Raw genomic sequence first — 13,936 nt, forward strand, 5'->3', positions numbered from 1 at the left:
GAATCACGTAGAATTGCACCATTTGGGCAATTAGCACGAGAACAGCAAGCCGCACGCGCCTCCGACCATCGACCCCGCTCACATCCCTTCTCCCCCGCTCGTACACCATGAATGAGACAACGAGAGTGTACGGTTACACGTTAACGACTCCGGCGTTGTACTTGTTACAAGTGTTACAATGCCGTTTGTTGCAGTGTCGCGCCGATAATTTACACAAGCCTTTCGTCTCTCTTCTCGTCGTCTTTGCTGGGACGTGGCTTGCATGATGATTTCAAGATACCGTCGATGACGAATCGACGGCACAACTGATATTATTTTTTAACAAACACCACAAACTTGTAAAAAAAACATATGAAAGTTAATCCTAAAATTGCAGTGAAAGGCAAGGAATATTTCAAGCTTTTAATAATCTTGGGAATTTTTAAAGTTTCGAAATTTAGCAATGCTGTAAAAAGAAATATCCTCGGAATACAATATATATACGTACTTTTGTTCTTTCTTGTTATATAGGTATACGGTGATAAGTATGTACTTATATGTATATATAAGATACCTAATTCCCTAAGACTTGATATTTTATAATATATAATTAAATCTTTAATTTTCGCGTATAACTAATTAAATTCTTTACTAGAAAATGATTTATTCGCGCGTATCCTCCAACGTAATTCATGCTTCTTTAGCATCGCATGTCGCGTCAACCCGACCTCTCGGGGTATATTAATTTTTAACGCACGTGAGCAAATTCATTTCATATATGCAGTACATTAGTACTAATTGGCTCGATCATGATTCTTGTTACAGTCTTTCTTCGGACGGTCGTACAACAACTTGAGCAGCATCGCCGACTGCAAGAACGACGGCAAGTGCGTGATAAATAAGAAGAACCGCACCGCATGCAAATCTTGCCGCCTGAGAAAATGTCTGCACGTCGGGATGTCCAAGTCCGGCTCGCGATACGGTCGCCGATCGAACTGGTTCAAAATTCACTGTCTATTGCAACAGCAGCAGACCCAAGAGCAGCAGCAGCAGCAGCTGGAGCAACAGATGCAACAGCAACAGCAGTTGCAGCAGCGCCAACAGCATCAGCAGCAGCACTACCAACCGGCTATTCTCATGTCGCATCAATTGTCGCAACAGCAACGTAATCCGGCGACCTCGCCTATCCACGGTATCCATGGCAATCATGGCAGGGACGAAGCCTTGATGATGAGCGCGGACGACTACAAGACCTCCAACTCGCCCAACATAAGCTCGCCCGAGTCCCACAATAGCGACAGCTCCGTCGACGTCTCCGAAAGGAGAGCGGCCTTCGCCGGGCATCATAGTATTCGACCGCTTTCGCACTTGCCAGTTGATTTGGCCGCTCTGAGCCTGCCTACATTAAGCTTCCCACTTAGCAATATGTCGTTCCTGCAGTCAACCTTCCTCCCGCCACCCAATCTCGCCATGTTTTCGCCCTACATGTATCCGACGCACAGCGCATCGCCATCACATCCCCTCATGGCGAGTCATCCATCCAGCATACTGCAACGTTCGCCGGTGACTACGAGCGATGAGAACGACGAGCCCACGACCGCCACGACGTCGACCGTGACAACAACCGCGGCTACGACGACCGCGATGAGAATCTCAACGTCGTCGAACGACGAAAAAGACTCTTACGAAAAAAATAACAATAACGACCGTTTTTGCCTGGATATGGTCCTAAAGAGTGAGCAAACGTCGGAGAGACCGCGGAAGAAAATACGACTTTCCGGAGATAACTCAGCCGAGTGCAGTCCGGAACGGGAAGTCGCCTGCCTACCACCGCAGGACGATCCAATAGATCTCTCTATGAAAACCGGCGCGACCACACCCGTTAGTGATCATTTGCAGAACGAGACAGACGATGAGATAGATAACGTCAGCGATGCAGAAAACTCGGTTGCGAAGAAACCGATAGATTTAACGACAAGATCCTAAGATCTGACTATAATTCGAAAGGACAAGAACGATTAAGATGAAATGACGATGTTCTTCTTTCTTTTTTTAATACACCTATATCCCTATTGGGACAAAGTGTATCACGCTTTATTTAAATTTACTCACATACAGTTTCTCAGTTTTATTTTATTTAAAAAAAAACGGGGATATTTTAGAATAATATCATTTTTAACTTTACACGAATAGTGCAAGGGAAAAAAAGAATGTTTTTAATCACAATACTCTCTTATTACAAGGTTCCGTGTACACGAATAGCTTTCACGTCGCGTCCTAATTGTCCTGTCGTTTATATGCACGAGATCAAGTTGCGGAATAATCTATATGGATTAGCTTTTGAGAAAATCGAATTTGTGCCGTTCGAGACTAGAAATGGTCAAATTTTTGTGATCTTCTTCACGGCCCTTCTCTAGTTTTATATAATCGAGCGCTATCGTTATTGTGCGCTAACAACGAAAATTATATTTCGATACATTCGATAGATACGAAGTAGGAAAAGTTTTGTTTATGTCGATTAAATCTTTAAGTAACGAAATAAAATAGTTTACATTGCTGAGGCATTTGCGTCGGTATTTATATTTCTGTTAGCGAGAGAGAGAGATAGAGAGAATTTCACTTAATTCTATACGTACTAAAATTTAAAGCAAGCAAACCAAGAGAAACAGCTTTAAAGAATGAGTGTTCCAGTTTAATACAAAAATTTTAGTTATATCTTATAAAGGAAATCCTAGTTCACAAATTTCTATACCATATATCTACATATACACACATATAAATAAACAAATATATATATATATGAATATATTTATAATACATGTATATTATTTTATTTAATATAATAATATATTATTATTATATATTATTATATATATTTGATTATATATAGTATATGTATTTATATAGAAATTTGTGGTTAATTATATAATGAATACTGACTAAACTTTTTTATTTCAATACACGTAAAAAGACCAAAGCTGCTATCTAATATCTTTATTTTCTCTCCCTCGCATAACTTTCTTCTTCTATATAAGAATTATATGGAGGAGCACGTTTTTTCTCAATCTGTTTAATAGCGAATTTTAATGTTCTTTGATATCATCATTCTATAATCTTTTTAACTTTCTAAGTTGATTCAATTATTTCTAACATATACCGAACCTTGGAAATATAGTATTGAAAAAAAATGGGGTTAAAAAGTAGCGAGAAAATTTTAGTAAAAAAAGGTCATTAAATGTTGTTCAGTTGGAAAGTAAGTTGACATACACAAACTGTTGTACATACATCTATATGTACAACGTATACGAACTAAGTATACGATTAGTTATAGGCATATCTCGTGATTTAGTAAAATTAATAAAATGTATATCAATTATATTTTATTATTAGAATGTTTTCATAGACAAACAGATGTTCATCAAATACACAAGATAAAGGAGCTGATCGAAAAAGCAAATTAATGATGAATAAGTTTCATTACGCTTCTGCTGATGGTTATCGATTGCTTATGTATGATGAATCTTGGTTTGGTGTACCCGCAAGCAAACAGCGAAGAAAAAATAAAAACTTCGAAATAGATCAAAATCTTTGATCTCTGAGATATCTGATATGTAAGAAAATAAAATTGTATTCCACTCGCGTAATTTAATAGACTTGGCAAAAAATAATTACATTTAATTAAAAAATTATTAATAAATTATAAAAGAAATAATTTCAAAATATATATATAATTTTAAAAAATAAAAGAAATAATTTTAAAATATATAATTTTAAAAACTTATTGTATTGTTCGCTGACAATTTTTCTAAATACAATAATTTTCTAAAATTCTCATACTGATGTCTCACACTGAATTCTCAAACCAAAATTATAATTAATTGTAGAATGAGATTATATTTTCGAACATTATATTAGGAAGCATGTATATAATGTTCCAAAAATATTTTATATTTTACAATATTTTACATTTTAATATTAAATCAATACATGTTCGCGAGTGAAGTCATTGAAAAAGATGAGACCTGTTTGTCAATAACCAAAGTAAAAAGATAATTGTATGCAAATTTTAAAAAGAAACAAAAACTTGTACGCTTGTTGTAACAATAAATATTGTTTCAAAAAAATTATTACTATTGTCGCAATAATTCTGCATAATCTAAATTAAATTGCGCTGATAGTCAGCGATGTTGAAGAATCTTATTTGAATTTTTCTGTTTTGACTCAATTCTCTTAAATTAAAACAGAAAAATTATTGATTTCATGAAGAGATCAAGCTAGTAACATTTCTCAAGCATGTTAAAATCAGATGTGTAAAGAGACACTTTTACTCTTGAGTTTTTTACGATTATTAACAGAAAATTGGATGTAAAGTATGTTAGACAAAAATCTTTACTCTCTTTTATAGAAAACATGTTCAAAGAAAAGAATTGTTTTTCAACAAGATATCAAAAATGCATCGAAAACAATTAATGAACAAATATTTTGAAGAAAATGACAATTTTTTTTACTATTTCAAAGTTCATAGTTTAACTCACGCATCGCCAAATATTGCAAAATCAATGATACACAAAAATATAGCTCATAGAAATTTTTTTTATAATAAAAACAAAATGCAATAAACTCTAGTACACTAGCAAAACTAATAATTAGCAAGCTTAAATGTATTTCAGATATAAAAGCTGAAGAATTCAAGTTTGTATTAATTTATTTATTGTAAAATAAGATAATATCTTGTAATGTCAACTTATATTTTCCATTTTTTGATTTCTTGTTTCAAATACTTTACATTTTCTATTAACACATCGGCAACACGATACAAAAATGTATATCTTTATTATTAAAAAACATTAATAAATATACCTTTGTCATAGAAAAATTCTACGATATTAGTATTACTATTACTTTCGTTTATTAACAATATAACGTGCCAAGTAAATACTGACGCAAGTTATGTAGCCGTCTAATAGATTTAGAATTATTTTTATATCTGGAAGCATGTGTGAGAGAGAGAGAGAGAGAGAAAGAGAGAGAGACGCAGGACATATACATATATACACAATATATAATACATATATAATATAATATACATATATTAATATACATATACGTTTACGCGGGTATGAGTGCGTATGTGTGTTTAATAATGTGTAAAATTGTATCGTATGGGATAGATGTTAGATCTTGCACATATGTTATATACATTTGAAAGGTACAAATTTAAGATAGCTCACTTTTCACTCTACGCATGTTCACGGGGTCACGTAAACGTGAAGTAATGGGAGAGCAGTATATAAGAGGGAAAGTGATAAATAATAGAAAAGCGGAGTAAGATGCGACTGTAATAACAATGAGCACTGATGGCGGTGTTAGTCATTAGTATTAGATATAACGGCCATAATATTGTCACGGTTTTTCGCGCTACAAAGATCGATGCGCGTAGCGAACTGATGTTTGGTAAGGATTAATCCGTGAATGTTTGTATTGTGAAAAATTAGGCAATTGGTCGCGTATATGAACAGCAATACCTTCAAACATTTCCAAGCCTTATTGCAAACAAACAAAACAGACAGCAGACGAATAAATGCAGATAAATCTGACAAGAAAAGGGCGTTTCGTGTAGCTGCACATATGCTATACGTTTGCAGAATCCAGTTTTAAATTTAAAAAATGTACATATCAAAAATGTAAATATAATGTTATAATTTTCTGTATTTTATATTTTATTTTATATTTTACACATATATATAGTTTATATTTTATTTTATTCCACATTTTATATTACATTCTTATACGTGGTATAAAAGCTCTTCAATCTCCATTTATATATTTAACCGCGTAAGAAAAAATCGAAACCTATTCACACCGCTGCGCCGATATCGATAGTACGAACACTGCGAACCTTCGCGAGCATGCGATCGGCTGCACAGAAGAGCGATGCAACGATCTGAGATACACACATGTTGAATGGCCGCGTGATTGGCGTGATTTCGCAGTACATCCCTTAATTACCTTCTCGCTCGCGCACAACCGAAATCCCGCGATCCACCTTGCTTCGCACGAGGCTATAAACGCGCGAGCACGCGCACGCTGTACTCGACAGAGCGCGAGCGAGCGTCGTGAAAGAAAGAAAAAAAAATTGCGACGGCCGACGGTCGACGTCTCAATTCCGAGGCGAGCGAGCCGCCGATCGATGCTCACTTGCGCAACAGCCAATCGCCTTTAACGAGATACCACCGTTTTAATTAATGAGCGCGCGAGCCAGCCTCGCTCCCTCGCTCGCTCGCTCGCTCGCTCACAGTAATCACGCGAGACGAAGATGAACGACGGAGGACGCGCGAGCGTCGTCCGATGAACACATCGCGGCGCACACGTGTACAGGTATACGATGTCGGTAGCCGTTTCATCTTACAAACGCCTGCACGGCTGCCGATGTCGTTTCCGCCGCGGCGGCGTTCTCCGTGGCCCCCTTATCCTCTCGCGGTATATCTAGTAGCGAGGAAGAAGTATCCGAAACGAAAGAGTTTTCTATTTTCACACACACACACATTCATTCATTTACTTTCTTTTTTTTTTTTTTAATATAACGGAAGAGCCTTAATAGATACGGTTAACGTACAAGATATAAATTAAAGAGACTTTTATGTAATTTATTTCGATTCCTATGCAAATCAATCGAATATTTAAATTTAAAAGATAAAGTCTTGCTGCTATAATCATCACTAAAATGTTTTAAATGCCTTTCTTTCATTTTTCTTTTTTAAGTATATGGTTTGTCTTTGTAATTTTTGTAGATTTATGTTTAAATTAATTTTTAAAACATTTTATACATATATGTACAAATTTTATAGTTTTAGCTTCGAACATCGATTTTGACTTAGAACAGCACGTGCTATCCCTTTCTTTACGATTGCGATACTTGAGAATCCCTCAAGACCTCTATCTTTCGCAAATGAATTCGCGAGGAGTGGTTGAGAATTTCGGGGAAGCTTTTTTCTCTCTGCATTTCGGTTCTAGATTCTCACCAGGTGTCACGATTTTTGCCGTCGTTTTGTGCGGCAACATAACCGTCGAACACAGCTTCGCTTTTAAGGGGGAGTTACAGTGCGATTTGTAGACTTGTTCACGACCAGTAGTGCCTTTCTGGAATTTAAGGCAAGCCGCACGAAGGACACACACAACCGCGATCCGGTAGACGAAGAAATCGTTCGATTCGTGTAGCTCCTATCGCCTACGTGTCGGGCAATCGATACTTTGAGATTTTCATCGGAGAAAGTAGAGAAAGAAAGAGAGAGAGAGAGAGAGAGAGAGAGAGAGAGAGAGAGAGAGAGAGAGAGAGAGAGAGAGAAGTTAACGACGATTGTACGATATGGTTTTGTATAGTTATTTATAAGATTGAAAGTTAAGATCTCATATATTAAATTTAACATCAGAAATAAAAAAATATATATAACTGACTCTTTCATCTCGATAAAAATATGATTTAATATCCTAAATTATTAAGCTGTTTAACGTTGAGAATTAAAGATTTATTCGATACACTCACAGCCACCGGCAACGTGTTCTCCCAAAGAAGAGAATTAAGCAATTTTAATTTTATCACAATATCTGCAGTTGGAATAACATTTCCCAGACAGCACGCATGTCTAAAAGATGACGTAAAGACATCTTTAAGACACGTATGAATTGATATATGAATATTCTACATAACTTAAATCATCATAGAAATAAAGTTGTGCTTTATTGTTACAATTGATATAAAATTCTCCTGTGTGCTTCCGAATAGACATCCTTTAAAATGCTGTGTCTCGCGAATTACACTCACATGAGATTAAAAAATTACTATGAGTTCATGTATTTAAAATTCACATTTTAAAGATGTATTATCATTTCTTTGTTCAGTCGCAATTCTAGACTCGCATCTCATATTTCGATACAGTTGTGTAATTGTAAGATGTATATAATTTTAACGAATTATATTTAGTTATTGTTGATTATTGTTAACATTTCTCATTAAGCACTCCTTGTAGATCGAATATAATCTATAAAGGCCAGTATTGTACCAACAGTTACAATATATGTATATGTATATAAGAAATCGTTTTATCCTGGACATGTTTATTGTGTTTATTTCATCACGTTAGTCAAACGTACATCTAATAAATAAAACATCTCGTATACATTGCTAGATAGTGATGTGAACAATCTGTAAATAAACGATCGGCATATTTTGTGAGAACGGGACCGGGGCCAGTAAGTACTTATTTGTGTGTACACTGATGTATAGATATTACATAATAATAAAAAGAATTATTTTTTTTACCACTTGAAATATAATAATATGATCCGTTTAAATAAAACACGTGCCCATTCCCTTAATTTAAACGATAAAGCTTTTTTTTACGGAATTGGATATTTAAAACAGTGACTTTTCTACTAAATTTTTTCAATTTGGTTTTTAGGATTAGATAAATTATATTCTGCTATAATTCAGTTTCTCTTCCGATTTTTATCATTTACATTAAAAATTTGAACAAAAAGTTGCAATAATTTCACCTACGACTATGCCTTATCATATAGTTAGAAGTATATATCTAACAGAAAAAATCATAAAGTATTATGATCTTCGAATAATGTTAAAATAAAAGTTTTTAATTACTTTAAAATACTTTAAAATAAATGATAGAAAATGATAGAATCTCGATATTGTATGATTGCTGATTACAACATTTAAAAGAGATGTATTTGAAATCAATATTAGTAATATATTAAGCCAAAAAAATGATGAAAAATCCGGATACTATTTAGTTCCTTAAAAAGAATGTATTATTATTTCGTTGAAATATTAAATACAGTCTTGTCCTGATGTCAATACGAAGAATTGAGTCTCGCATTTTGATGTTAATATATACGCGAATCCACACGGCGAAAAACACGAGAATATATGGTCGGCTACGATGAATTTATAAACATAACTGTTTAACGTGATAATGTCGGATGACAGATGGCCGCATTTAGTCGTAATACTTCTATATGAATATTCAAATAGTACATATGTGTATGTGCGCTACGAATACTCGGACGGTTTCACGAATACGTTCTCGTTCCTTATACTCACATATGCGTGCTTTTCGCAATGTTCTGTTTAACGAACATACAAATCGTCTGTTACGTGTAGTTCCGCGAGAGTACGTTTATACTTACTTTCGTCGACTATCGAGTGCCGAAGCCAAATGAGTATCGAAAAGGTGTGACATTTATTCAAGAAAGAGCATAAGTATATACCTGGTATAAGTAAAATATAATTATAAAAATACAAGAGTAAAAAATAATCAGTCTTTGCTTACGCCGTTGTTTTAAAGCGATATGTATGAATATAGAAGTACGATTTGTATGTTGTGAATTACCATTACTTTTTGATAATGTGAAATAATTCCCGCGGATGGTAAATCACTATAATGCAAATATTTGTTACGAAAGAAAAGCAATGTATATGCAAATGTTGATTTTATCACGGTAATTAATTTAATGATTGGATTTAGGAGCAGGATGACTTGGGGTAAAAACCTCATAGTCGATTACCGAGAAATGATAGTCCCCCATGAGCAACTGATTAGATGCGTGGTCCCCGTCGTAACTATGCGGCAGATTGCTGTAGCTCTCTTTGTTGACATTGCAGTTGCTCGATATAAGCAGATCAGCTCCGGCACCGAAGATTGGCCCTATGCTGCAATAGATTACATTAAATCAAAATTATTTTAAGAACGCGGCGGCCGAGATCTTCTGTAAAAATCGCGACAGTCCTTACTCCGGATGGTAGCAGATCGCGAATGATTTTTTCACGATGTCAAACTTCGTAGGCGGTACGTCTTGATTATTCGTCAACGTGAAAAGGAAACTCTTTTCCGAAGCGATGTATTGCGCCTTCGAGTTAGTTTTACCCCACGGAACATCGCTGAATCCTCCACATATCTCGCCGCGCACTCCCTGAAGTATAATATAAGGACCTTTGTAGCCTTTTGTAGCTAATATAAAAAAGATCTGAATGAAAATTCTGTACTCACCAGCACTATCACGTACGTCGGGCAAACGTTATCGCAGTGCCGATGAAAAGACGCCGCTGAGTAGCCATGAGTCGACGCTCTAGAATGGACAATGGATTATAAATCGTACAATATTATGAAATGACATATATTATTGCATTTCCTGCGTATGATAGAATGTAATTTATTTTACGTTTTTTCAATTATTAGATTGTTTTATAAGCATCAACATTTTTTGTACAGTTTTTACAATTATCAATATTCAAAATTGTTCAATAAGTTGGTACAAAACTATGTACGGAGCACTGAAATTCGAGAGAAATTCGATAAAAATGTGATATTAGGCCTGTTCTTTTTAGCTGAACTTCTTGCACGGTTTATCTTTCCTCTTTTTCTTTTCACATTAGAGAGAAAAAGAGAATATAAACCGTGCAAGAAGTTTAGATAAATAGAACAGGCCTATTGTTACTGATCATGTTGTCATCTTGTTTCGCTTCTGAAGCATTTTCTGCGTGATACTTTTGAAACCTACCGATAGACCAACCGCCAGCCCTGTTTCGACACGCCGTACCACTGATTCAGAACCCGCTGGAAGCCGACCTTGTCCCTGGAAAGGATCTGCGAGCCCGGGAAGAGAAACGGGCTGACTCGCGGCTGCAATCGCTTGTCGGAGCACACCTCCGAGTACTTGTTCGGCAGAGCTGCATACCTATACCTAAAGCGAAACGTCGAGATCGAAGGCGATACCGCCAAACGGTGAGTGCCGCCCCGTTAAATCGTACCTTAGAAATTTCGAGCCGCTCGATCGATCGGGATTGAAAAATTCGTACCTCTCCAACGACATCTCTATCGGCACCGCGCCCGTCGGCTCTACCTCCTCCGCAAACACCTGGCTGTCGATCAACAGTAACCGCACGTGATTTATCACACCGGACAGGTGCTGGCATACCCTCATGCGCTCTTCCTCGGTCCAGTGCTGCGTGGGCTGCGTAACTCCCGCCTAAGAGTATCATGTTTATTAATAAAGAGTTTGTCACAAAAGAGTTCGTCTAATTTCTAATAAATAAATTCGGAGTAGTTTGAGAAGTAAAATAAGACTTAAAAAATAAGCGAACCTGATATTTCGCCCAATTCAGGACAGCCCGCCATACGTCCTCTTCTTCCAAACCGAGATAATCCGACGATATCAATTTCACTAAAGCATCCTTTGGAAGATTGCAGAATGCTGTCGTCTTCACCGTGTCCATGGCATTTTCTCCGATAAAAGCGAAACATTTCTCGATAAAAGATGAGCAAGCAGCTTTTCCTCCTAGAATACAAGAATAAACAGCAATAGAAAAAAATGACAGAATAATTTTAATATATGAGTTTAGCCCAGAAAATATTACTCAACATTATATAATATTTGAATGATTGTCAAACAGATAATCGTTCAGCTTGATAATCATTTAAATCTTATTCAACGTAAAGTAAAATTTTCTGGGATAAAGTCGCCTTTGTTATAGAATCGCTTTAAATTTAAATGATTAATAAATCCAAGAATTTTACCAAAAATTGAGAAATATTTATACATACAGTTTAAAACAATTATTCTCAATAATTCTCAGCAAATAAATAGTAAATAAGTATTTTTACTTTTTATAGTATCTCATAAGCTTATCATTTTGCAGAAAGTTTTCAAATGGCAATCTTTATTAAATTTGCTTTGCTTTATGAATATATATTAAACATTACCCTCATAGATATGTTACGTTATCTCTGTATTTTTCTTCGTAGATTATTTTTTATATCCGGATGTTAGGATAGATAAAAATAAAAATGTTTTCAAGTATGAAATTATTTAATAATTGTTTATATACATTCCGTTTATCCTGTTAACTACTTTTACATAGTTCAAGTTTAGAATGGATTTCCACAAAAATTATATTCCAATGCAACGTATAAAATAAATTTATATCTGTGCCTCCGGACAGCACTCACAGTATACAACTATATTACCGAAACTATTTGTCCCCGTATGCATTAGTTAAATTAGATATTGGGATGTGTGTGCGTTTATGTAAAACACCGAGTGATCCTTTTCTCACAACAAGACTTAAATGTATCTCGCATTCGCCGAGACTCGCAGAAACTTTTATCTAAACGGCAAATACAAATCTCCATTGATACATTCATCAATTCACGCGATACATTTCTTTTCGCACGACTAAAGAGTTATTTTTTTTTCGCGTTCAACAATCTTCCTGAGTGTTTTTCGTGTAGAAGAGACCCCGCGTTCGGAGCCCAGTCTTATCCGGCGTCCGTCAAAACTCAACGCCGGGTTGGAGGTTAAGGTTCCTCCTTAGTTCACCGTGGGATTGGTATTCTGTATCAGCGTGATATTGTCGCCCTTCAGCATGATCCTGCCGAGCGGCTTCCGGTTCTTCGTCTTCGTATGGTACTCCTCGGCGTCGTCCAACACCAGGTTCATGTATTCGTCGAAGCCGACGATGTGGCCCTCGATTCGCAGGTTCACGTTCTCGAACAGCCAGACCTGCACGCGCGAGCGATTCTGCAGGTAGCGGAATATCAGGTTGATGGGCTGGACCATCACCTTCTGGACTTTCTGCGGCCCCTTGTACGACATTTTCACGCCGGTACTTGAAAAACTGATTGACGAACAGCGAGCAATGTATCTCGCGTGCGTGCCTTCGGAAGCGTGCTGCGTGGGACGCTGAATAGATTATGGCGCCAGGCGCAATAATATAGGCAATCCGGCAATATGGCGTTCTCAACAATGATACCAATTGTAACAGCGTTGCTCGACCCTAGTCACTTTCGATCTCGCAAAAATCACCACGATTGGCTGGTCCAGTGGAAAAACTCCAGGCACTGGGGGCTGTGAGTGGCTGTGGTCAATCGCAACGTGATCAAACGAGACGCTCCCATTTATTTTGACATTTCGAGAATCGCCATACAATTTATCTGTATTATTTATCTAATATAATCTATTTGCGAAATATTAATTAATTAAGATTGTAATAAAATTACAAATAAATTCGAACAAAATTTATCAACTGCAGATCTTTGACAATAGTATCATTATTTATTCATTTTGTCGATATCTGTGATATCTTTCGTTATCTCAGCGTGTTTTGCGTTATTCAAGCTAAGTAACTTGCGCTCTTGTCAGATGGCGCCATGTAATACCAAAATGTGTGTGTGATTTACATTTTATTTTTTATCCAACTAATAAGCTTCGTCTCTACAGTTGTTACTTGTTACCAATGGGTCTGTTCGCGTTGCTTGCACTTTTTGCACTCAGCATCTTCGCTTTCTCTCTCTCTCTCCAACGGCCGAATATATATTTATCTCATTTCAAGTGCAAACATATTTGGGAATTTCAAGCAACGCGAACAAACCTAATAAAAAAATTATATTTTATCGTTCTTGGTACATACAAATAGTCCCATATATATTTAGCATAAAAATTTTTATTTTAAAGTATACTTTGACGAAATATTTACGAATGGTGTAACACTCAGGGCCGATTGTTCCAACCCATATTGATAAGCTTAACAGATAGTTATATTATATGTCTATCTTTGCCTAATGTAAAGGATAAACAAAGACATATATATGATTTAACTATTATATAGGTCTGCGTTCCGATATTCACTGTCAGTACTGAAAATCTATAGTTTACATCACGTATACTATAGATTTTCAGTACTGGCAGTGAATATCGCCAATATCGGAATGGACCCTAAAGCCCGGTTTACAATGAATTGTATCGTAACTCGTAAGTCATAAGTGAATCGATCATAATCAACGTAGAGTGTTGGTAAGATGACAACTCAGCAGTCGTTCTACTGAACGCCACCGTGATAACAACCGCGTCGTATCCCTGTCGTAAGTCGGTGTCATAAATATTGACA

At 36.0% G+C, this 13,936-nt stretch overlaps 3 protein-coding genes across 9 annotated transcripts in view; 1 reads left to right on the top strand and 2 right to left on the bottom strand.

Moving 5' to 3' along the window:
• LOC143903403 (uncharacterized) overlaps positions 1-5,690 on the top strand; it is a 143,446-nt gene extending 137,756 nt beyond the window's left edge. For all 4 annotated transcript variants that reach the window (XM_077416964.1, XM_077416963.1, XM_077416961.1 and 1 more), the window contains exon 3: positions 805-5,690. In XM_077416964.1, coding sequence (XP_077273090.1) covers positions 805-1,965 — 1,161 coding nt within the window. In that variant the 3' untranslated portion in view covers positions 1,966-5,690. The remainder of the gene's footprint in view (positions 1-804) is intronic.
• A 638-nt stretch (positions 5,691-6,328) lies between these two features.
• Positions 6,329-13,936, bottom strand: part of LOC143903401 (serine-enriched protein) — a 75,883-nt gene continuing 68,275 nt past the window's right edge. For 3 of the 4 annotated variants that reach the window (XM_077416957.1, XM_077416958.1, XM_077416956.1), the window contains exons 5-10: positions 11,135-11,328; positions 10,802-11,019; positions 10,552-10,734; positions 10,041-10,119; positions 9,785-9,963; positions 6,329-9,703 (exon numbers count right to left, since the gene is read on the bottom strand). In XM_077416957.1, coding sequence (XP_077273083.1) covers positions 9,502-9,703; positions 9,785-9,963; positions 10,041-10,119; positions 10,552-10,734; positions 10,802-11,019; positions 11,135-11,328 — 1,055 coding nt within the window. In that variant the 3' untranslated portion in view covers positions 6,329-9,501. The remainder of the gene's footprint in view (positions 9,704-9,784; positions 9,964-10,040; positions 10,120-10,551; positions 10,735-10,801; positions 11,020-11,134; positions 11,329-13,936) is intronic. The other variant, XM_077416959.1, reaches the window with a different exon arrangement.
• On the bottom strand, positions 11,841-12,753 carry LOC143903404 (putative small nuclear ribonucleoprotein E). Its single transcript, XM_077416965.1, has one exon. The coding sequence runs from the start codon at positions 12,643-12,645 to the stop codon at positions 12,361-12,363; it is 285 nt and encodes a 94-aa protein (XP_077273091.1). The 5' UTR covers positions 12,646-12,753; the 3' UTR covers positions 11,841-12,360.

This window comes from Temnothorax americanus, unplaced genomic scaffold (assembly GCF_048541705.1).
Source record: "Temnothorax americanus isolate GAGA-0224 unplaced genomic scaffold, ASM4854170v1 Scaffold46, whole genome shotgun sequence".
Lineage (NCBI taxonomy): Eukaryota > Metazoa > Arthropoda > Insecta > Hymenoptera > Formicidae > Temnothorax > Temnothorax americanus.

Bases quoted from the DNA above. Each gene is read 5' to 3' on its own strand.
- LOC143903404 (XM_077416965.1), bottom strand. From the start codon at position 12,645: ATGTCGTACAAGGGGCCGCAGAAAGTCCAGAAGGTGATGGTCCAGCCC.